The sequence below is a fragment of the Aspergillus viridinutans genome (assembly GCF_018404265.1).
Source record: "Aspergillus viridinutans IFM 47045 DNA, scaffold_1, whole genome shotgun sequence".
Taxonomy (NCBI): domain Eukaryota; kingdom Fungi; phylum Ascomycota; class Eurotiomycetes; order Eurotiales; family Aspergillaceae; genus Aspergillus; species Aspergillus viridinutans.
Window position 1 is genome coordinate 5,509,580 of NW_025091217.1, and position 21,510 is coordinate 5,531,089.

At 51.7% G+C, this 21,510-nt stretch overlaps 8 protein-coding genes across 8 annotated transcripts; 6 read left to right on the forward strand and 2 right to left on the reverse strand.

Annotated features, from left to right (window-relative positions):
- Window positions 1-571: 571 nt before the first annotated feature.
- Window positions 572-1,892, forward strand: Aspvir_001619 (SGNH/GDSL hydrolase family protein; the record flags this gene model as incomplete). The annotated part of the gene is made up of 4 exons (XM_043266739.1): window positions 572-616; window positions 662-1,098; window positions 1,145-1,255; window positions 1,310-1,892. The coding sequence occupies 4 exons, from the start codon at window positions 572-574 to the stop codon at window positions 1,890-1,892; spliced, it is 1,176 nt and encodes a 391-aa protein (XP_043122674.1).
- Window positions 1,893-1,941: 49 nt separating this feature from the next.
- Aspvir_001620 (uncharacterized protein) lies at window positions 1,942-3,921 on the reverse strand (the record flags this gene model as incomplete). Its single annotated transcript, XM_043266740.1, has 10 exons — window positions 1,942-2,045; window positions 2,089-2,163; window positions 2,212-2,304; window positions 2,355-2,452; window positions 2,495-2,625; window positions 2,672-2,950; window positions 2,995-3,111; window positions 3,156-3,234; window positions 3,284-3,761; window positions 3,915-3,921. The coding sequence occupies 10 exons, from the start codon at window positions 3,919-3,921 to the stop codon at window positions 1,942-1,944; spliced, it is 1,461 nt and encodes a 486-aa protein (XP_043122675.1).
- Window positions 3,922-4,414: 493 nt separating this feature from the next.
- Aspvir_001621 (purine-nucleoside phosphorylase) lies at window positions 4,415-5,687 on the reverse strand (the record flags this gene model as incomplete). The annotated part of the gene is made up of 2 exons (XM_043266741.1): window positions 4,415-5,506; window positions 5,553-5,687. The coding sequence occupies 2 exons, from the start codon at window positions 5,685-5,687 to the stop codon at window positions 4,415-4,417; spliced, it is 1,227 nt and encodes a 408-aa protein (XP_043122676.1).
- Window positions 5,688-8,186: 2,499 nt separating this feature from the next.
- Window positions 8,187-10,234, forward strand: Aspvir_001622 (polysaccharide lyase family 1 protein; the record flags this gene model as incomplete). Its single annotated transcript, XM_043266742.1, has 6 exons — window positions 8,187-9,052; window positions 9,106-9,249; window positions 9,298-9,423; window positions 9,474-9,570; window positions 9,619-9,852; window positions 9,896-10,234. The coding sequence occupies 6 exons, from the start codon at window positions 8,187-8,189 to the stop codon at window positions 10,232-10,234; spliced, it is 1,806 nt and encodes a 601-aa protein (XP_043122677.1).
- A 903-nt stretch (window positions 10,235-11,137) lies between these two features.
- On the forward strand, window positions 11,138-11,808 carry Aspvir_001623 (nuclear transport factor 2 family protein; the record flags this gene model as incomplete). The annotated part of the gene is made up of 2 exons (XM_043266743.1): window positions 11,138-11,143; window positions 11,341-11,808. 2 exons carry the CDS (start codon window positions 11,138-11,140, stop codon window positions 11,806-11,808), a joined length of 474 nt encoding a protein of 157 aa, XP_043122678.1.
- A 1,063-nt stretch (window positions 11,809-12,871) lies between these two features.
- On the forward strand, window positions 12,872-14,632 carry Aspvir_001624 (putative MFS multidrug transporter; the record flags this gene model as incomplete). The annotated part of the gene is made up of 6 exons (XM_043266744.1): window positions 12,872-12,965; window positions 13,028-13,273; window positions 13,341-13,625; window positions 13,680-14,228; window positions 14,295-14,468; window positions 14,535-14,632. The coding sequence occupies 6 exons, from the start codon at window positions 12,872-12,874 to the stop codon at window positions 14,630-14,632; spliced, it is 1,446 nt and encodes a 481-aa protein (XP_043122679.1).
- Window positions 14,633-16,037: 1,405 nt separating this feature from the next.
- On the forward strand, window positions 16,038-17,411 carry Aspvir_001625 (FAD-dependent oxidoreductase; the record flags this gene model as incomplete). Its single annotated transcript, XM_043266745.1, has 2 exons — window positions 16,038-17,009; window positions 17,058-17,411. 2 exons carry the CDS (start codon window positions 16,038-16,040, stop codon window positions 17,409-17,411), a joined length of 1,326 nt encoding a protein of 441 aa, XP_043122680.1.
- A 1,380-nt stretch (window positions 17,412-18,791) lies between these two features.
- On the forward strand, window positions 18,792-19,952 carry Aspvir_001626 (pectate lyase family protein; the record flags this gene model as incomplete). The annotated part of the gene is made up of 5 exons (XM_043266746.1): window positions 18,792-18,896; window positions 18,949-19,175; window positions 19,223-19,308; window positions 19,355-19,440; window positions 19,488-19,952. 5 exons carry the CDS (start codon window positions 18,792-18,794, stop codon window positions 19,950-19,952), a joined length of 969 nt encoding a protein of 322 aa, XP_043122681.1.
- Between the last annotated feature and the right edge of the window lie 1,558 nt (window positions 19,953-21,510).

A 21,510-nucleotide genomic window follows, 5' to 3' on the forward strand; every position in this document is an offset into this window, starting at 1 on the left:
GTACCCGTGCAAAGATGATTCTGGCGCCATATCAGTATATTCATGTTGAGCAAATTCTGTATATTGAACCTGTGAAGAATACGCTCAACAGATCCTGAGCAAAGGAGCTCCACTCGGCACAGGATCATTATGTCCTGAGCCAAGCTTCCTTGATCCCGTCTCTATATTACCCCGGACGAACGGCTGAATTGCAATTGCGGGGAATGGATGCATCATTATCCTTCATGGATAGATTAATGCCAAATGATTCATCCTGCAGGCTGACACTATTTATCCATTTAGCCTGTGGAGCAATCGGGGGACAATCCGGGGAAACGGGGTATTCCTTGACGATGAGTCTCTATTTAACATGCTGCCTCCTCAATCGAGGCCATCCTCGCTATACGAGAGGCTAGGTTGAAGTTGGCCGAATCGGATGCTCAACATGGCTACGTTTCTTTCTCGGGCAGTCGCTGCTCTTCTTCTACTTCTCCAATTCAGCTCTGTCTGGTCACTTCCTCTAGACATATCCCTCTCTAGCGGCAATGCGGGTTCAAGTCGTACATCCCACTGGGTGGATATATGGACAACCATGCCGCAACTGGTCGAGCCTTACAACCTGCCTCCTGCTCCATATGTGAGTTTCCCCTTATCATGCAATAACCTCATCTAATGCGAATAGAACTCGTCGACCTCTGTCTTCAACAATTCCACCATCCGTCAGACGATCCACGTCACGCTCGATGCAGACAGTATCCGCCTACGACTCTCAAATGCTTTTGGGCTGAACGATCTGGCAATCACCAGCGTTGCAATTGGCCTTCCACTCGACCAAAAGACAGGAACAAGCGCTCTCCAACCAGGATCAGGCAAAAAAGTCCTCTTCAGCGGCAACGAAGATATCATTATTCCGAACGGAGCACTGGCCGTTTCAGATCCCATCGATTTCCCTGTCAAGGCGCAGTCGACTCTTCTAATTGACATCTACCTCGCTCAAGGGCAGCAAGGCAACGCCATCACCGGACACCCGGGAAGCAGAACCACCGCCTGGCTGTCCTTTGGGAACTGGGTCGGAGCGAAGAATCTGACCGATCCGTCCGTGATGAGCGTGAACCACTGGTAAGTTCCAACTTTCACACTACGAGACCCAGCTAATGCAGCGCAGGTACTTCATCAGCGCCGTCGAGGCGTCTCTATCTTCCTCCGCGCGCAGCTTCGCCATCATCGGCGACAGCATCACCGACGGCAGGGGAAGCGACACCAACGGCAACAATCGGTGCGTTCTCGTTCATGCACCATATCCCATGACTCTAGCTAATGATTGTCCCAGATGGCCCGATCTCCTCCTCGCCCGAATGCAAAAATACAGATCAACCTCCTCCATCGCCCTCCTCAACCAAGCCGCCGGCGGCAACCGCATCCTCGCCGACGGGCTGGGCCCCAACGTCCTCAGCCGGCTTGACCGCGACGTCCTGGCGCACTCGGGCGTGCACTACGCCATGATCTTCGAGGGGGTCAATGACATCGGCGTGGCAAGCGCTGATCCCGCAGCGCAGAAGCTCATCGGGGATAGACTGCTCGTTGCGTTTACGCAGATTGCGGCTCGGGTGCACGCAGCTGGGATTCCGATCTTCGGGGCGACGATCACACCGTTTGGGACGCCGGCCGGGTCGAACTACACGCAACCGTACTCGAGTGATGAGCGCGAGAAGACGAGGCAGCGGGTGAATGAGTTTATTCGGAGCAGTGGGGTTTTTGATGCCGTGCTGGATTTTGATAAGGTGTTGAGGGATCCGACGGCGCCGGGGCAGTTGGCGGAGGAGTTTGATTCGGGGGATCATTTGCATCCTAACGTTAAGGGGTATCAGAGTTTGGCGGATCGGTTTCCGCTGCAGGTTTTTGATTTGGCTTGACTGGTGTTGATTAGGTTGATATATATCTAGGATCTTGTGATCGTGGCCGTTATGGTACAAAGATAGATCCATTGCAGTGGCTATCCCATCCCTTGGGCGAAGTAAATACCGGAGCGACGCTGTTATTTAGGGCCAGGTTGACTAGGGTATTGCCTGTTACCGTTAGATCAGTCCAGTCCATTAGGGATCGACTCACCATGAGGGTTATAGTCAGGCCATCCATACTTCCGCAATCCATTGTGAGGACCTCTGGCAAAGGCAACCCATGCACCTAGCGATGTTAGTCTTAGTCTCCAAAGTTGAACTTGGCATCACCTACCTTGAATGTATTGGCTAGCTTCCACCTCCCGCGGAGTAGAAGGAATACTCAGCGGAGACATGTTATAGGTTCCAAACACGATAGGTACTTCGCCTAGCCATTGTCAGTATGGCACTCACTACTAGGTAGCCTGATATACGTACTTGAATGGTATGCCCCAAGCCACGGCACCGGACTCAGATTGCTCCAATTGCCGTGGTACAGATATCTCCATGTCGGAATCCCTTGTTCAACTTTAACTCTGTGGTCGTTAGCCCAATCTAGGAAGCTTTGGGAGACATACAAAGCAGAGTGCTGAACAGGACAGTTGAACGTCGTCTGTGTCCTCGCAAAGATCGCCGTCTCGTTGATCGACGCAGAGCTAAGATTGAAGAATGCCGCGCCTTCGCGCGCATTGTTACCGATGAGAGCAGGCTGAATACGTCAGATCTGTCCAGATTCGAGAAAAGGATGTACCCACCACCCGCGCGCATTTGCCCTGTTTAGCTCGCGCGGCGTAATCCGCAAACACGGTGACGTTGTCTTGCACCGGAGCGAAGTTGTACGAGTCCGAGGATAGCTCGGCGAGGATCTGCCGGAATGGTTTCCCCTGCATGCAGCGCAGCGTTCCCCTGCCGGATCCGCAGCCCAGGGCTGTTGATAGCTTATCCCAGTTTTGGTGCGTGAAGTCGGCGCTGGTGATTATGTCTGCTGCGCCAGATTCGATGGCGACGGCGTGCACGAGCGGATTGTCGGGATACTACGCCTGTGAGTTGGATTGCTGGCAGATGAGGGAAGACTTACCGCGTAGGTATACATGTCCACCGAAGCTGCACCGGCCGACTGCCCGAACAGCATGATTCGAGAGGGATCACCGCCGAATTTCTCAATGTTGTCGTGGACCCATTGGACGGCCAGTCTCTGCTCATGTTAACCGTGCTCGATATACAGGGAAGTGAGCGAACCTGATCCAGAAGGCCGATATTCTGCTGATCCCAGGGTAGATCGGGAGAGTTGGGATACCCGAATACGGTCACGCGGTAGCTACACCATGAGTCGCTGCTTTGCAAATTGGTTAGGCAGGTAGACCTACTTGAACGTCATGACAATGATATCCTCATTGTCTTGGACAAGATTGTTCCCATCGTAGAATGTGAGTGCCGTACCACCCTGCACAAACCCCCCTCCGTAGATATACATCATCACCGCCTTCTTCCCCTTGGCCTTCTTATGCTTGGCCGTGGGCGCCCAGACGTTGATGGACAGGCAGTCCTCGGTCATATCTGCCGTGTTCCACGGGTTATACGGCAGCATGGTCCAGATCGACTCATTCGAGAATGAGAACTGCCCGGGACACGGGGGTCCGAACGATGAGGCGTCGAACACGCCTTTCATCCTGGATTTACGCACAGCGGGTGCGAATCGGCGCTCTCCAACTGGTGGTTCGGCATAGGGGATACCCAGGAATGTCCGGACTGTCTCGGCCGAGTTGTTGTAGACGCCGTGGACGATACCACTGGTTGTTTCGACTTGGAGCTCTGAAATTGATGCTGCAACCAAGGCGGCAGAGCCTAGGAGGCAGGAGGCAAGTATCCTGAGATTCACCGCGTTGTAGGGTGTTGGTTACAGGGCCTTGCGGTGTGGGAAACGAAGAAAGTCATCATCGTCGGCTATTGTTTCAATTCCTGCCTCCGCGGGGAAATCGTGGAGAAATGAATGCATACCCCGCATACCATGACGAAAGGATCCAAGATACGGAGTACACTACCTCTCTTGTCTATCTAATTACCGGTAGTAGACTGCGGGGAGGCCGAGCACAAGTGAAGCATCACTCCGTTCCCGAAGAGGAAATAATTGGCAGCCGGGGAGATGCAGTCAGCGAGTTTCGGCTGATATCAACTTGGCGGGGTTCCTTGATGGACATAAGCTTGAAGTCGTCAGGATTGCGGCTGATTCGCGGAATATCTTTTCATTTCCTTGAATCACTATGCCCCCTCTCATGTTTGTACCAGGACATGGAGACTATGCGTGGCTTCGGAGATCAAAGGCGCTTCGAAGGAATGGTATAGCTGCATCTGCATTCTATGCGGGCAGACGGATGAAGAATCTTCCCGATTAATACAGCTAGCATACACCCTGCGGGGGCAAGGAGTGCAAATAGGGCAATGTATTTACGTCTAACATACGGGTCTAGATGATATATATCAGCTATGAAGACGACAGCCTACAACCGTCTTCCACGCTTACCCACTCCCCTCTTCTTCAACGCACTGCTCTCTTGCCGCGCAATCGTCCTCCCAGGCCCAAAATCTGGCTTCCCGCCCAAGGTCGCAAACTCATCGCCGATATAGTTGCTGGGCTTGACACCAGCCGCAAACCTCTTGTTCCAGCCGTCCAGAATGCCCTGCACAACCTTGATCCCGGCATTGTAGATATTCTGCAGCGCAGGCCCAAACGCGCCCTGGTCCGCATACAGCAGATTATCAATCGCCGACTGACCAGGATACGGCCTCTCAAAGTCGGACGCCGTGCGCATGACTATGATCCGGGAGAAATCCACGCGGTTGTGCGACGCAGCACGCAGCAGGGCCTCGAGCGTCGCGTTATCCTCCTGCGCGGTGCTGCAGTACACGCCCGTCCCGTTCGTCAGAACCTGAATGGTATTGTCGAAGACGTCGTCGAGGATCGTCCCGCTGAAGTAGACGTCGCTTGTGGAGACGTCGCACTCCACGACTGAGGGTGCCTGGGTACCGGCTTTGTAGATGCCATTGTCCGTGACGTACTTGGCGCGGTAGGCCTTGGCTGTGTCGGAGTCGGCCAGCTGCGCCGTGCGGGCGAAGGAGGCGGCTAGCGAGCGCAGCTCGGCGTTGACTTCGAAGACTTCGGTGCCGTAGATGGTGCCCGGGTACTGGTCGGGTGTGTAGGCGCCTTGGGGGATGTAGGGGGATGTATAGTTCGGTCCGAGGTCGCGGATGTCGACCTCGTACTGCAGGGCGACTTGCACTGCGTACCGGGCAAAGGTGACGCCGCCGATGGTGGCGACCTTGGGGTTGATGCCGGCGACCTTGGGGTTGATGCCGGCGATGCCTGCGATCAGGAAGTAGGCGTGTGTGAGGTCGAAGAGAGGGGAGAAGGCGATGGAGGAGACGGTGACGGCTGCGTTGATCTCGCCTTCGCCGGTGATGAGCTGGCAGATGCTGTAGTCGGCGGTGCAATAGACGTCGGGATAGACAGGCGAGGCACCGGGCACCGTGATGTTGTGCGCGAAGAGATCAAACTCAGGAATGTTCCACCAAACAGCAGCTTCAGGTTCGAACTGCGCATGTGAGTGGATGCCGTCCTCTCAACCCTGATAGACATACCATAGAGACAATGAAGACCCTGGGCGCGATCTTGTGAGGATGATGCTGGGCTTCTGGCGCTGGCTTAGGGACTGCCGATGCCAGCACATAGCCAACGAGCAGCAGTCCCGTTGCAATTGACTTGGCCAGATGCATTGTGAGGCCGCTTACCCTTCTGAACTTCGTCTTCACACTTTCGTAGTCCACTGAGGACGAACCCGTCACGGCATCCGACGCGGTTATATAGCTGCAAATTCTGCAGTGGAAATTGCGCGACATGGGCCTTTGATGGATTCTAGGACCAGCACAGTGGATCCGATTCCACTATCGCGACATTTTCTGAGAGATCTGCAATGATCGCAGACACCATTAGTCAATTGGATCCATTCTCTCGTGCTTTTGGGTCGGATCGTCGACGGAATCACTGTCTAGAGTGCTTATCTTCGTATCAGTCAAGTTTCCAATTGGCCTTTGAAAGAGTGGAGAATAACACGACACTCGCCGGCACGCGAACAGAAGTTACCAACTTACCATGACTCAAGATAAATAGACTAGTCGACGAGATATCAGGACGGGAACTTATCTTGAAGCTGTGTTGTTTCTGGAAATTTGCTTAACCTATCTTGGTTTCAAGACGGAAGGTGATGACGACTTATTTCGCCATCTTGCACCGGTAGGAGCAAATCCATGCCCACATGTGTGCTTATTTCATGCAAAATGGCTAAAGACAAGACTAAATGATGTCTGTCATAAGAACTTGTGCTCCATAATTGGATCGGGTCTGTTGACCGTCACCTTGAGTGACTCGTAGACGTCTGTATTAACCGTATAATGAACTTACGGATATATTAAAAGAGAAGCCGGAAGTTTGCACTGTTAAAGGACTCCTAACATCTACGTTTATACATATGAAGTATAGATCTGGCTTGCCTTCCCTCCCTCCCTCCCCATGCACCCCAAACCTGTTCATAGTAGCATATCTTAATATTACGAGGAGACACCAACACAAACAGCATATCCAACCAACAAATACGGACAATTAGAACCAATAGCCGGATTCAATTCATACAGCTGCGCAAACGTGATCCGGTATTGCGTCTCAATTGCATCGCAAGAGCCGCCGTCAGGACCAGTATACCAGGCGTTGCAGTTGGACGCCACCCCCGTCTGGGTGGGACTGGATGGCCCAGTGGAGGTGGTCGTGGTAGATGTAGATGAGGCCGGCCCCTTCACGCAGTATGCGCTACCGAGCCAGAGAGTCTCACAGTTACTTCACCGACGGTTAGAACTGATGCTTCGTTGCAATAATAGGAGAGGGTGCAGAGGGAAACATACTCGACGGATTCCATTCGTACAGTTGGGCAAAAGCAATTCCGAATTCGGTTTCAACTGAGGAACAGCTATCTCCCGACTGGATAGTGTAGAACTGCTGACAGCCCGCCACAGTGCACCTCTGGGTTGGTCCTGCGGCCACTGGGCTTGGCGTAACCACTGTAGTTTTGGTACTTAGAGCAGCCCTCAATGGTACCAGGGGCAGTTGACAGATATACAGGAACATAAGTATAGCCAGGATCTCCGGTGCTCGTTGGGATCGCAGTGTTGAGAGGGAAAAGAGGCTGTAGGGACGGTGATCGTTGCCCAACCCCCGGTAACCGTATAACCAGAGTAGATAGTTCCAACTGGTGCGACACAATAAGCTTCGCCGAGTTCCAGATTGGTACAATATGCGTCAATCTCCAGGTTTAGTGCAACTTGCAGCGGTAACATAGAATCCCACTCCACATTCTAAGTTGGAAGAGTCACTAGTTCAGCGCAAGCTGGTCTGAATACATAGTTCTTTCAGGTTCAAGAGCAGTTTTTTTGGTTTCAAGAGCAGTTCTTTCAGTTCTTTTAGTTTTAAGAGTGGTTGTTTGGATTTCAAGAGTGGTTATTCTGAACTGAAGTGTGGCGTTGTATATTCTGAACCAAAGTGCGGTTATTTTAAACTGAAGTGCTGTTTTATCAATCTCCTCAGTGGTTTCTTCAATATCAGAAGCAGTTGTGCCAATTTCAAGAGCAGTCATTTGGATTAGATGAGTGGTTGTTTCAATTTCAAGAGCAGTTATGTCAATCTCAACAGCGATTAGTTTCCTCGCCTGTGTTAGAAGCATGTCTTTGTGATTCTCTCCTTGAACTCTTGCCCTCCCAACTGCTGCATCTCGGTACATTTTCACTGCTTCTTTGTACTCGTTCTTTTCCAACAGAATGTCACCAATCATTTCTAAGATATTGAACTGCTGAGGCCAGCACACAGCCAGCAAGAAGCATTCCCGCTGCAATTGACTAGGTATTTTACAGTGCTTTACAAGGTAAGGTAATATACTATGTAATAAAACCCCCTATGTGGATGCCTTGAAAGGTTCCTTGTGATTTTCTCAATAAAGAGTTTGATAGCTCATCAACATCAATGACTGTAAAGAATATCCAGAACATGATCTGGCCTCATGAGATGTTAGTGCAGGCGTCTCAATGCACCAAGAAATGTCTTCAAGTCCTTCAGGGGCACCGCTACCTCCACGTCACTTCTTCACCACGACCACTGGTACCTCGACGGTTCCAACCATTACGCTATAATCTTCCATCACAGACAGGATGATGAGTTCCGCTCCAGCACAAATGTCACAAAGTCTCAGACCAACATACGCAGCGACGGATATCAGGGAGGCACTTCAGCAAGACGGTCATCGCATCTGGGGATTCGTCGTCTACCGCTGCACCTATAAAAGCGATGCCGACTGGGATGAATTCATGAGACGCCTACGCTGGTGCACTCGGCGGAACCTAGAGTTTTACCAGGGGCTTGATCTGATGGATAGTCTCGGCCTCACTGTCTTGGAGGACCGGTCTCGTTTCGGTGGAGCCAGCACTTCGACCATCCGCGACCATTTCATACAATGGGCTGAAACTGCTGTCAAGGCAGAGCAAGGCGCGGGTGCCCGCGCACGCGGCTCCCAGCGATACCGATACTGCATTCAGGTGGATGAAGAGGCATTAGACTCGGTGGTTCATAAAGCCCCGGCGCCTTGGGGCGAGATACGCGTTAACAATGTGGGCTATGTCAACCTTGTTAGCAAGGAGTGGGAGCCATATGACCCGGTTGAATATGAAGATGAGGATGAGAGGCTCGAAGAACCGCCTGAGGAGCCGGTCGAGGGCTGTACGCTTCATGATGTGGGTTGGATGAAGGTTCTATATGACAGGGTCATGGTGAGCAAGTATAATTACTTGCGGGATGACATGGCATGGGAGTATGAGTATCGTCGTCCCCCTCTCAAGGCAAAGATGAAGTACCAGAATCTTCTTACCGTTGTGGCAAGCTGCATCGCCAGCACCAGCGCCGTTAGTGTCTCCGGCGCTGCCGAGGGTTTCGCCAAGGGCGTCACTGGTGGCGGGAGTGCAACGGCCGTCTATCCCACTACCACTGACGAGCTTGTGTCCTATCTTGGGGACAGTCAGACTCGTGTGATTGTGTTGACCAAGACGTATGTACTCGTCAATACATCCTTCTTGAAGGTGGATGCTAACTGTTGACCAGATTCGACTTCACCGGTACCGAAGGCACGACCACAGCGACTGGCTGTGCGCCTTGGGGAACTGCCTCTGCGTGCCAGTTGGCAATCAACCAGAATAACTGGTGTACCAACTACGAGCCTGATGCCCCCTCGGTATCTGTCACTTAGTGGGTAGTCGCTGAGTTTCTGGACATGAGCACAACTAATGGCTGCAGTGACAATGCCGGTGTCCTAGGCATCACCGTCAACTCTAACAAGTCACTGCTTGGATCTGGGTCCAGTGGTGTGATCAAGGGTAAGGGTCTGCGGATTGTCAGCGGTGCAAGCAACATTATCATTCAGTAAGTTTGAAAGCAGTTTGTGGACAAGACAGAATAACTGACATTTGCAGAAACGTCGCCATCACTGATATCAATCCCAAGTACGTATGGGGAGGTGACGCAATCACCATTGACGATGCCGACATGGTTTGGATTGATCACGTTACGGTCAGTCCCCAAAATCCAATACAATCTGGCTCACTCTGATTATGGTAGACCGCGCGGGTTGGCCGCCAGCATCTGGTCCTCGGCACCAGCGCTTCGAACCGGGTGACCATCTCCAACAACTACTTCAACGGAGTGACCAGTTACTCCGCCACCTGCGACGGCTACACCTACTGGGGCATCTACCTGGACGGGTCCAACGATCTGGTCACCATGAAAGGCAACTACATCTACCATTTCAGCGGCCGCAGTCCCAAAGTCCAGGGCAACACCCTTCTCCACGCGGTAAGTCCGCTCCTCACGTTGAAAGCTCAAACTAACCTCCCAGGTCAACAACTACTGGTACGACTCCAGCGGACACGCCTTCGAAATCGGATCCGGCGGCTACGTCCTGGCCGAGGGCAACGTCTTCCAGAACATTGATACCGTTGTTGAGAGCCCCGTTGATGGACAGTTGTTTACCTCGCCCGACGCTACCACGAACAAGGTCTGCTCGACCTACCTGGGACACGTGTGCCAGGTCAATGGATTCGGGAGCTCCGGGACCTTCAGCCAGGCGGATGAGGGTTTCCTGGCCAACTTTGAAGGCAAGAATATTGCCTCTGCGTCGGCGTATACCGTGGCGCAGAGTAGCGTTCCTTCAAGTGCGGGACAGGGTAAGATTTAGTTTGGGTGTGCATTGTTGGAAGGAGGTGAAGAGGAGGCAGGCCGGAGAGCGGCGCTTTGGTTATGTTGCTGTGACCTAGAGCTATATCATGTCTAATGCTCTTCGGTCAAGAAGCCAGACATACGTCGTACAAGTAGCTGATGCTGAACTAAGCGCACTATCCGCAAGTCTTCGAACTCGCCTGAGGCTCGTAGCAGCGAGAAGGAATGAAGTTTGTTGAGTAGCGGATCAGAAATTCCTCAATAATTGAGACACCAGGAGATGTGTCACGCAATTTGACTTGACCATGGTAGTTGCGCTCGCACAATCGCCATGTCTCTTTCCACTGTAGATGACGGAAAGATTAGCGGTGATGAGACGCAGACGCCGTATCCATCTCCAGAGACAACATCATCGAATATCGTAACCTTAGTAATAGATTGTCTCTGGCAAAACAGACGGGTCGTTGAGACTGCGCTTTCGTTTTTCTCAAGTCAGTTGCTGAAGCATTGTCGGCGATGCCTCCCAGGCTCCATCACTCCTCTTGACGTTATCGGCGATAAGACAACGTTATCGACGCGGGGTATTCCGGTCCCCATGATTGACTTGACCAAAGCTAGATGCCTCTATTGTGGTCGCAAAGAGCTGGTCCTCAGCTTGCCATCTATATTCGAGAAGCATTACCTCTTGATCTTATCAAGATCCGGAAGTCAGACTGACAGCTCATCCACCCACTAGGTAGGTGCTTGGCTCAATAGAGTAATGACGGCGCGTCCCACCAGGACACGACCGGCCGAGATGACGCATGTGGATCATCAATCCTGACATACTGATTGACTGCTATGATGGCAGATCCGGCTCGATCGCAGCGAATCTTTTTTTATCTAGAGCACTGGAGACAAGAAAGCGAGATGACACCACGTCATGCACGTGGGGAGAAGCCACATGACGTCACTCCTTGTCTCCCACTCCTTTTTATATCCATGGAAACGTCCAAAGGTTGAATTGGAACATAACAATACTTAACGGCATCCCAACTTAGGCGGTCGACGTGCACTCCAACTCCCCTCACGCACACTCAACAAGACACCGATTCACCACAACCAGCCTGATTTAGAAGCATCCAGCCAGTGTACGTCTCAAATTCCTCGATTGTTTCTAAAGTCCATATTGTTGACCCTTCATCTACAGTCAAACCATCAGTCACGATGCCTTCCATGCACGATCGTATCCGCGAGGACCTCCTCATCAAAGAGCGCGCTCTGTGGACGGCCTTGACCTCAGCAGACCCCGGCCCGGCTATCGAGAAACTCTCCCATCAAGAAGTCAACATGATATTCCCTCAAACACCTATCTTAACTCTGGAGGGCGAGAACACGATCAAGGATGCCGTCAAGCCACCCTTCCACCGATTCGATACCTACTCTCTGGATGAAGTGCGGGTGATCATCATCGATCTTATGGCGGGTACGGTTACATACAGGGTCACGGCTACCCGAGGAAACAAGACGTACCGTGCGAATGGCTCGACAACGTGGCAGCAGGCTTCGGATGGAGAATGGCGGATCATTTGTCACCAGGAGACGATGGTGTAACTTTCAGCGTGAAGTGTTTTGGGGCAGTTCTCCATTTCTTATATCTTTTGACGCGAATTCTTCACGTTATTATAATTGCTTGATACCGACAATGTGAGCGATGTATGTTACTTTCATGGTTGATGGCTGGATCATCTATGAATATGGCTTTCTACAACCGATCATGACGAGCTGCGAGGTACGAATCTAGTTTTTTTAACAGGAGAGGAAAGAGGAACTGGTTAGGAAAGTGCATATAGGTAACTCCAGCCAGATTCGGTATTGCAGGAATCTACAGTAGAGGTGGGATAATCGGAAATGGTTCGAGAGATATATATAGTGGTTTGCTTCTGCCAATGTCGACCATGAAGCACACTTATAAGTTTACAATAGTAGAAGCAATCATGCACAGTCTCTGTTCTATTACGTATTCGAAATAAATCTTATGTCGAAAGATCAAGTTTTTGCATTACCTGTGGATGGACGTTCGAAGACAGGGCAATAATCAGACGGCCATGATGTGATTGTGCAACGATGCAGCTATTGCCCACAACCATAAAAAAGATCATTGGGATCAGTATACTATCTTTAAAACATTCAACCAAAGATGCCGTTGAGCAACATGGTGAAAAGAATCATAAATGCAATACAAAAAATGGGTCGAGCCGGGATCGAACTGGGGACCTTCAGATCCCTCGACGAAGTGACTTCAGTCTGACGCTCTAATAGATTTTTGGCTCAGATCAATTAGGCCCGTATAGTTAGCGAGGCTTCCGCGGGGCTTCTTGCACTGACCGATGACTCGATCAGCCAATGTTAGTCAATATCATTGACTCATAAGTCCAAACCGTCAGATTGGCTAGTGCGATTACAATCACACCGATTATTGAGACCATTGAGTCGAATGCACTTGATTAAACTAACCATGCTGTGTAGTGGGGTCCAACCCCAGCAATTCGCTATCAGAATACGAGACCGGTTGAATCGCAGTTACTTGCTAGTCTGATCTTCAGAATTTTCTGTTATCTCCATGCAATGTCTCTTTTCATTTCTCCTCTAATCTTTCATATCCCCAAGATTCATGATGAATCTCGTCTCCGTCCGTGAGGCCAAATGGGGCCAGGAATGGCGCTCCTCGTGGTTCATCGTCGCCGCGATGGCAATGGCCCTGTTCACGGGTGAGTTGGGCATATCGATTGATCATTGCGCTACTGACTAACGCATGGCAACCAACACATAGACACATTCCTATATACTTTCCTCGTCCCCATTCTCCCATACGTGGTTGAAGATCGCCTATGTCTAGACTCCGCGCTGACACAACGGATCAGCTTCGCATTGCTGTCCGAAAGTGCCGCTGTGGCTGTGGTGCTGAACCCGTTCATTGGACACTACGCTGATAAGTCGGCATCGAAGCGAGTCTGGCTGCTGTCGGCGCTGGTGGCCGCTCTCCTTGGATCGGCGTATTTGGCGCTGGCGACGTCGGGTGGGTGATGTCTTGATCGATCTGAGGTGTTTGTCAACCGCAGGCTGACCGGTATGTGGTATCGTAGTGGTCCACATTTTCATCGGCCGATTTATTCAAGCCATTGCCAGCTCGTTCATGTGGGTGGTGGGGTATGCGACGATCGCCGACAGTGTCGACTCGAAGCGTCTGGGGATGATATACGGCATCATCTCGGTGGCGGCGGCTGTAGGCTTGTCGGCAGGGCCGATGGTCTCGGGTGTGCTGTTCAAAATCGGCGGTTATTGGACGGCTTGGGCCAGCGCGTTTGCGATCCTTCTTGTGGATATTGTTCTGCGTTTGTTGATGCTGGAAAACTCCCGGAAAAAGAGAGGTGAGTGATGGACCCAAGGTTTTATGTTTCAAGGTCTCATCAGGTTGATTGCAGAGAAGCAACCGGAATCTTCCCTTGCGGATGACGGCTCACGCGAGGAAATCTCGCCGCTCCTCCACCCGGACAATGACACATTGACCGCCCCTCGCGCCACAGCTTTACCTGAAACAATTGAAGAGAAGACAGGTCTACAATACTACGTGTACATGTTTCGACACCGTCGATTCGTAAGCGGGGTCCTGGGCTATTTTGTCTTTGCGATATTGATTTCCAGCTTCGACACGACTCTCCCCCTGCACGTCCGCGATGCGTTCAACTGGGATAGTATGCCAGCGGGACTGATGTTTCTGGCCTTGCAAGGACCGGGCATTGCGCTCAGTCCCCTTGTGGGCTGGTTGAAGGACCGCGTTGGGACACGGATCCCTACCACGATTGGTTTCCTGGGCTTGGCGCCTCTGTTGTGGCTGCTAGGGGTGCCCGGGGATGAGCGTTTCCCGTGGGCAAATGAAGGCCACAGGGGCCAGATTATCTACGCTATGGACGTGACGGCTGTGGGGATTGTATCTGTTTTACTGAATGGTGTTGGCGTACTGGAAGCTACCGGTAAGTCATGCAATCATCAACAGTCATGGAATCCCTGGCTGGTCTAAACTGTTTGATCTTGATTAGCGACGGTTGATGAAATCGAGAAACGCCACCCTGGCATATTCGGACCCCATGGCGGATACTCTAGGGCCATGTCGATTTGCAGCCAGAGCTGGACCATTGGAGCTTTCTTCGGGCCCATCCTTTCGGGATATATGGCGGAACATATTGGATACTATGAAATGACCAGTACGATCGGTAAGTCTGGCAGGATCTCTGTACGGAGTACCCCATTGTGTGTGATGCGCTGCTAATTGGTTTCAGCGGCAATATGCGCGGCTTCCGCTGTCAACACTTATTGGAACCTTAGGCCCAAGGCGCATCTCGACCACGGGAGCCTTGAACCGGACCCGCTTCCGTGATTCATGTCGTAATGTCATTCTGTGGGAAAGACGAGTCAAGTGGCCAGCGGCAAGATTCAGCAACGGCAGGGGAATGCACCGTAGAGAAAGAGAACGGAGTGGATACTATATTAATATACGACTCCAATGCTCGAATCCTAGGACGGAGTACACGGACCAGATAAGTGGATAGAGCGCATGGAGCTCCACCGTGGACTTCCTTTGACGGTGACCTGCAGCATAATAGACGACGGATCAAGTCTGGCGAGTCATTGGGACTGCTCAAAACAAAGTAGAAGGATCAATAGATATGATGATTCGGAAATAGAGGAACAATACATGACTTTCTATTTGCAGACAGGGAAAGTCTAGAGAAATTGACTGATAAATTTGGGGAAGCACAACCTCCGGACTTCCCCTAGTCTATCGAATTTCTGTAGACTAAGAGGGATAAAGATGGGAGAAAAAAGTCATTGCATTGTCCCCCTTTTGAAGACTATGGAGTACCTTAGAATAAAGACGAACACTTGACTGTTCCGTAGACGTGCCTCGGCGTCAATTCAACGAAAACCAATGGACGGATCGTGGATTAAACTCCATCCCCCTGATTTTATTGATCCTACTGTCCATCACAACCGATAGAAACAGGAAAAAAGTTGCCCCAGTCTTGTTCCAGACTTCGGGAATGGGCCGGAAGGGCCGGGAGAAGACACATCGAACTTTTGCCCCGTCAACGGTCGGATCTAGGCGCTGTAAGTGGTCAACGTTCCTGGTCTAAGAGGCCTGGTTATATGTAGCTAACTCAGTCTGGCAGAATGGCAGACGAACTATCTCGTACTACATGAATCCCGGCAATATCGCATGTGCCTGAAGAAAATTCGTCAACCCACGCATGCAGAACTGAACTGCCAGAGAAGCATCCGATGCGATGATGGATGATGTAAATTTCCCGAGAAGTCTCCATTCCCGGCCGAAGATGAGTTTCTATTTACTTTTGTTGTACTCTGTATATCTGTGGATGTGACCTGTCCTTTATCACCGTGCACCAACGCTGTACGGAAGCTCCCCTGGTTTCGAGATTCGTCTTTAGATTCTAGACTAGTTGATCCCTTCGACATAGATAGCCTTGAAACTGTCAGAGGTCATTGTGGCGACGTTGACTGGCCTGCTGATTTGGTTCTTTGTGCGTGGAGAGAGTGAACCTATTCCATACTTCCACACTACACTACTTGATAAGGCTCCTCAGATTCTCAACGAGGATCTGACATTCGCTAGTCCGGTTGTCGGTTGGCAATCGGGATATGAATATGAATCACGGCAGCCCCGCTTAGAGGGTCTTGTTTTTATTTTTTATTTTTCCGTTTCCCTTCCATGTGCTAAAGCGTGGCTCTGACAATTCGATCATACGATACCATACTCTCACACCATGCCTCAAAGGATTCTGATCGTTGGGGCCGGCATTGCGGGCATCGCTAGTGCTCTGGCCATTTCAAAGGAGCTGACCCCATACGTTCCGGACCTGAAGATCACTGTCTTTGAACGCCATGACATCCTCTCCACCTCTGGAGGTGCCATCAGCCTCACCCCCGTCGCCCAGCGTCACCTCGACCAGCTCGGAGTGCTTGCAGAACTTGACCGGTTGGGAGTCGAAGGTGGAGCCGACGTCGACGCCATCCAGTTCTTTTCCTGCCGGTCGGGAAGGTCGCTGGGGTCGATTGACTTTACCCATGATCATGGCCAGGGGTTCAGCGGATACAAGGGTCGACGGGTGGTGCGGATTATCCTGTCGATGGCGATGCTAGCGGTCGTCGAGCGCACCCGGAATATCGAGATTGTCTTCGGCAAGAAACTAGTCAAGGGCGAAGAGACCGCCGACGAAGCCATCCTGTACTTCCAGGACGGCACGACGGCAGTGGGAGATTTGGTCCTGGGCTATGATGGCGTGCACTCAGCCACACGGACGCAATGGGTCGCACCCGAGTCTCCGTCCGAGTACACGGGCATCTCGTTCCTGCAGGGGGTCGTTGATGCGAAGACGCTCAAATCCCGGACCCACTTCCGCTCGACATCCATGAACATCTCCCGACATGGCACGTTGCTGGCGAGCTACTGCGACCGCGAGCAGGAGCAGATTTTCCTCGCGGCTATTGTGCAGTTCGCTGAGGAGTTGCTCCCGCGGTACCGGATCGAGGCCGGCCAGGACTGGCGGAAGCAGCATGCCATCCGGAAAGCCCTGCAGGAGGAGATGCAGGATCGATTTGGAAGGTCGGGGATTCCGTGCATCCGCGAGATGATCCATACACCCGCGGACTGGATGCTATACCCGGTGTACCAAGTTCGGCCTGGCGGGCGGTGGCATACCCAGCGAGCGATTCTGCTGGGAGATGCAGCACATGCGGTATGTTATCTTGAATTGGGGATATGTGCTCAGCTAATTCAGGTATAGATGCCTCCGCGCGACGAATCAGCGGCATATGCGCTTGACGACGCGATTGTCTTCTCTCGGATTCTGGCACGATACCGCGACGAACCACTCACGGAAGCATTCAGAGCCTACGAAGACCTGCGACGGGAGACGGTCAACGAAGCGTTCAAGTCCTCGCGGCGGATGTGGGAAAAGCACAAGGACATGAGTCTGTTGGAAGGCCGGTTGCGCGAGTGGACGCTGCCTTTCTATATCCGTAATTCAAAGGAGGCGCGCGAGGCAGCGTGGGAGTTTGACGCGACCAAGATCAGCATTCCAACGCCGATTGAGGAGCAGGAGTCGCTATACTCGTTTGAAAAGGATTATCATTTATAGCGGTGGGATTGGTACTGGAGTTCTGTCGCTGGGTTTTTGGCATATCAATCGTTGCATATACCTTGGATGGGCAATTGGGGACATATTGCATTGCATTGCGGGCTCTGCATATTTGGATATTTCGTCATATTCGGCTATTTTGAGTGTGTGTATTAGATTGCATTTTGAAATCATACGAATACGAGGAGCATTGCAATAATAAAGTACCATGTACCATTATGCGAGACTTATCCACGTTATGTGCAACATTGACAGCACTTGATCAAATTTCCACGAGTCAGTCAGGACAGGATCCGGCTTGACTTGGCAGAGCCCCTGTTTCTTGTTGATCCATATTCTATGCACAAGTCCTGTGCGCGCTTCTACACCTCTGATATGGCCATCAGCTCTTTGACCCCGGATCGATTTATTCTCGGACATTCTTGTTATATTGTAACGTCCTCAATTCCACCTGTCGCGTAGGTTCGCTCGCGTTGATCACGACGAGGGGTCGTGGGATACGACTCTCCGGATCAACTACCTCGGACGACGATCTCGTCACGATCAGATTCGTCAAGGGACTTTTTCCGGGGATCATGAAGCAATTGATGGAAAATACTGTTGCTCTCATGAAAATCTTCGCCCGCGTCAACTTTGACCCCCATCACGACAGATGCCAATACGGCAGCTGAAACCCCGGCTTTCTTGGCAATGAACTGCCCGGTCAAGCTTTGAAACTTGACTCCGTCATTTGTGGATATTCTACAGACACTTGGACTCTTGCCGTTGCCGATCGAATGTTGGATACCTCCATCGTGTGCGCAGACATCGAGCGTCATTCCGACGCTGTCCGGACGCTTCTACCCCGCTGAATCCCCAGCCTTGGCTTCTGCATTGATGATGATCAGACCCCTGTAAGACCCTTTTTCAGGGTATATGCCGACCGCCGATGGACTTGGCGGCTGTGCTTGACAGGGATAAACGTGATGCGCTGCGTCCCAGCGGACGGGAATTATTTTCTGCAATATGGCATCGTCCTGGCCGAATCCGGAGTCGTGTGACGCTGATCGCTGGGGAGTCCGTCCACCTATGGAGACGGTTCTTCCGCTGCAGTCGTTCGGGGAGAGGTGCCGGGGCCAAGACTGGCCGCCAAGAGGACTGGTGTCTGGCCTGTTGTTCCAGTTTGAGCAGCGTGTCTGAGATATACGGGTGCGCTGCCCGATTAGGAAATCTAGGGGCTCCCAGGTATATAAAGCTTCCTGATGCCGCCTGCGACGAGGTTTGTTTCTCTAGGCTCAACAGGCTTGGTCTTGATTCTTATCCGCTCTCTTTACTTGCTTTCTTCACTTTATTCTCTTCGCTCGTCAAGTCTGGTACTTGCTTTCTTTCAACATAACAATCATGAAGTTCCTTGCTGCTGTCGTCGCTGGTGGTCTGTCTGGACTGGCCCTGGCTGCTCCTACCGCTACCATCGACTCACTGGAGAAGCGTGCTAGCGCCAACGATGTATGCTCTTCTGCTGAGATCCGTTAGCAGAAGCTAGAAGCTGACGTGACAGGCTGCGTTTGGTTATGCCAGCTTGAACGGAGGCACCACCGGTGGTGCCGGCGGTACCACGACCACCGTCTCGTCATACGCAGCCTTCACGGCTGCCGTCTCCAGCGACGCCAAGAAGGTGGTCTATGTCAGCAGCCCCATCACGCAGACGGCCGACCAGGTCAAGGTTGGCAGCAACACCAGCATCATCGGCAAGAATTCCAACGCTGTTCTCACGGGATTCGGCCTGTGCGTACACTCCTTTGCACTGTGCGGACGTGACTAACTGTGGACAGTCTGGTCAAAAAGAAGTCCAACGTGATCATCCGCAACCTGGGAGTCAAGAAGGTTCTGGCTGCCAATGGAGATGCCATTGGCGTTCGTATGTATCCCTTCTTTTGACAACGTACTCGACTAATGAATGGCAGAATACTCCAACAATGTCTGGATCGACCACGTCGATGTCTCTTCTGACCGCGACCACGACAAAGACTACTACGACGGTCTGATTGATGTACGTCCTAGTCAACCGGAGATGCAACGATATACTGACAGCTGCAGCTCACCCACGCCGCCGACTACGTGACCGTCTCCAACAGCTACATCCACGACCACTGGAAGGCGTCCCTGGTCGGCCACTCCGACAGCAACGGCGCCGAGGATAAGGGCCACCTGCGCGTCACCTACGCCAACAACTACTGGTACAACATCAACTCGCGCGCCCCCTCCCTCCGCTTCGGCACCGGCCACGTCTACAACAGCTACTTCGAGAACGTCAGCGACGGCATCAACACCCGCGACGGCGCCCAGGTCCTCGTCGAGTCCAACCAGTTCGTCGGCTCCAGCAAGCCCCTCTACTCGACTGACAGCGGCTACGCCGTCTCCAGGGACAACGACTTTGGAGGCGCCTCGAACGCCGCCCTGCAGGGTACCCTGACCAGCGTTCCGTACTCGTACTTTCTGGTTGGATCCAGCAAGGTCAAGGCAGCCGTTGTCGGAACGGCCGGTCAGACTCTGACCTTTTAGTTCAGACCGGATGGAATAGCTGGATTGGAGATGGATTGGATAATGGATTGCTGCTTGTACATAGTTGATACTTCTTTCACTCGTTGCCTCGCCAATTATACATACCTAGGTTGATCCTCTGCTTTTCTGTACTATGGCAACGACAGAATCTTCTTCATCTTGCGTAATTCAGCATGCCCAGCCCATTGCCAGGTCCCACCTAAGCACTTATGCTACTTTTCTACCCGCTGGTCAATATGTAGTAACGAAGGAAGGAAACCTACCCTTGACAGCACGAATCCCTCCGAGCAACACCCCACATTCATCCCATTGGTAAGATCATCTAACACCTCGTGCGCATACAGCAAAACGGAGCAGACGACACCCATTCCCATCAGTGTTGACGGCCTCGGCCAAAGGACCTCGTGCACCTTGTCTGCTGTCCAGTCTCGGATATACGTGGGAGAGCGGGTTGGATCTATACAACAAGACGAGGGAGTTTCACACCTGCATCAGGAAACTATGGCCCTTTTCGAGGTTATTCTTGGCCGGTCCAATGCGCATGCGCAGAATGCATTGCCGTCGACGCGAGCACCCGACCCATTCCACAGGCGGGTCGTTTCTCATGGAGGACGTGCTTGACGGTTGAGGGAGCCGATGCACACCTGTGATGGGCAGCAGAAGAGCCAATGAGACCCCGCATGTTGAAGCTCGACTCGATAGATGAGAACGAGTCTCAGAAGGGGAAGTGTTATCTATTTGGATATCCACCGGTCTGAGTGACGGATATCAGCATTCTTCTCCACTTGCAAATGCCAAGCAGGATTATGCATTATCGACCTGGATTGGTCTTAATAGCTTCTCTTGTAGCCCAGTCTGCTTAATGCAATATTATACTCGCTGGGGGATGGCATTGCGATGGCGCCGGTGGTGAACGGAGTCCAGTATCTGGACAGCATCTTAAGTTGTAGAGGTCAGGGCACAAATCATACGTGTGTGAAGGGAAGTTATCTAGATATAGATGTAGAGAATGCCCTCCCCATTGGACTAGTTTGATGTATTGATATTGACAATGGAGATTGCCCTGAGAGCAGGAAATGCAGTAATAGTAGGGATACATGGTTGGATCTCGTGTAATTGCAGTTGTATATTGCTCTGCAGCTAGTTCTCTCTTTGCCATGGAAGCAACTGTAAGTAGCCTCTTCTATGCCCAATTCAAGAAACAAGGACTGTCCATATCCTTATTCCCCTATGCCCTAAATCTTAGAAGTGCACCTCTCAACTTGCTACCAAGCAGCAAGAAGTCACTAGCAATTGATATATTTCCACCGTCCGTGGCCATTGCTTCTTCTAGGTACATTGATGGATCCTATGGTGGCTGAATCCTCGAGCTGGCGGAGGCCCGCAGGTGATCTTGGATGCATGTTCGAGTCTGTTAGATTGACGAAACTCTATCTGAAGATCTACTTCGGAATGATGAAAACAAGTAGTCCTATTCTCTAACATCCAAAGTCTTATTTGCCACAAATCATGCCATCTGGACTATTGACTGGAAACGCGCGCTGCCGCACGCCGAGTC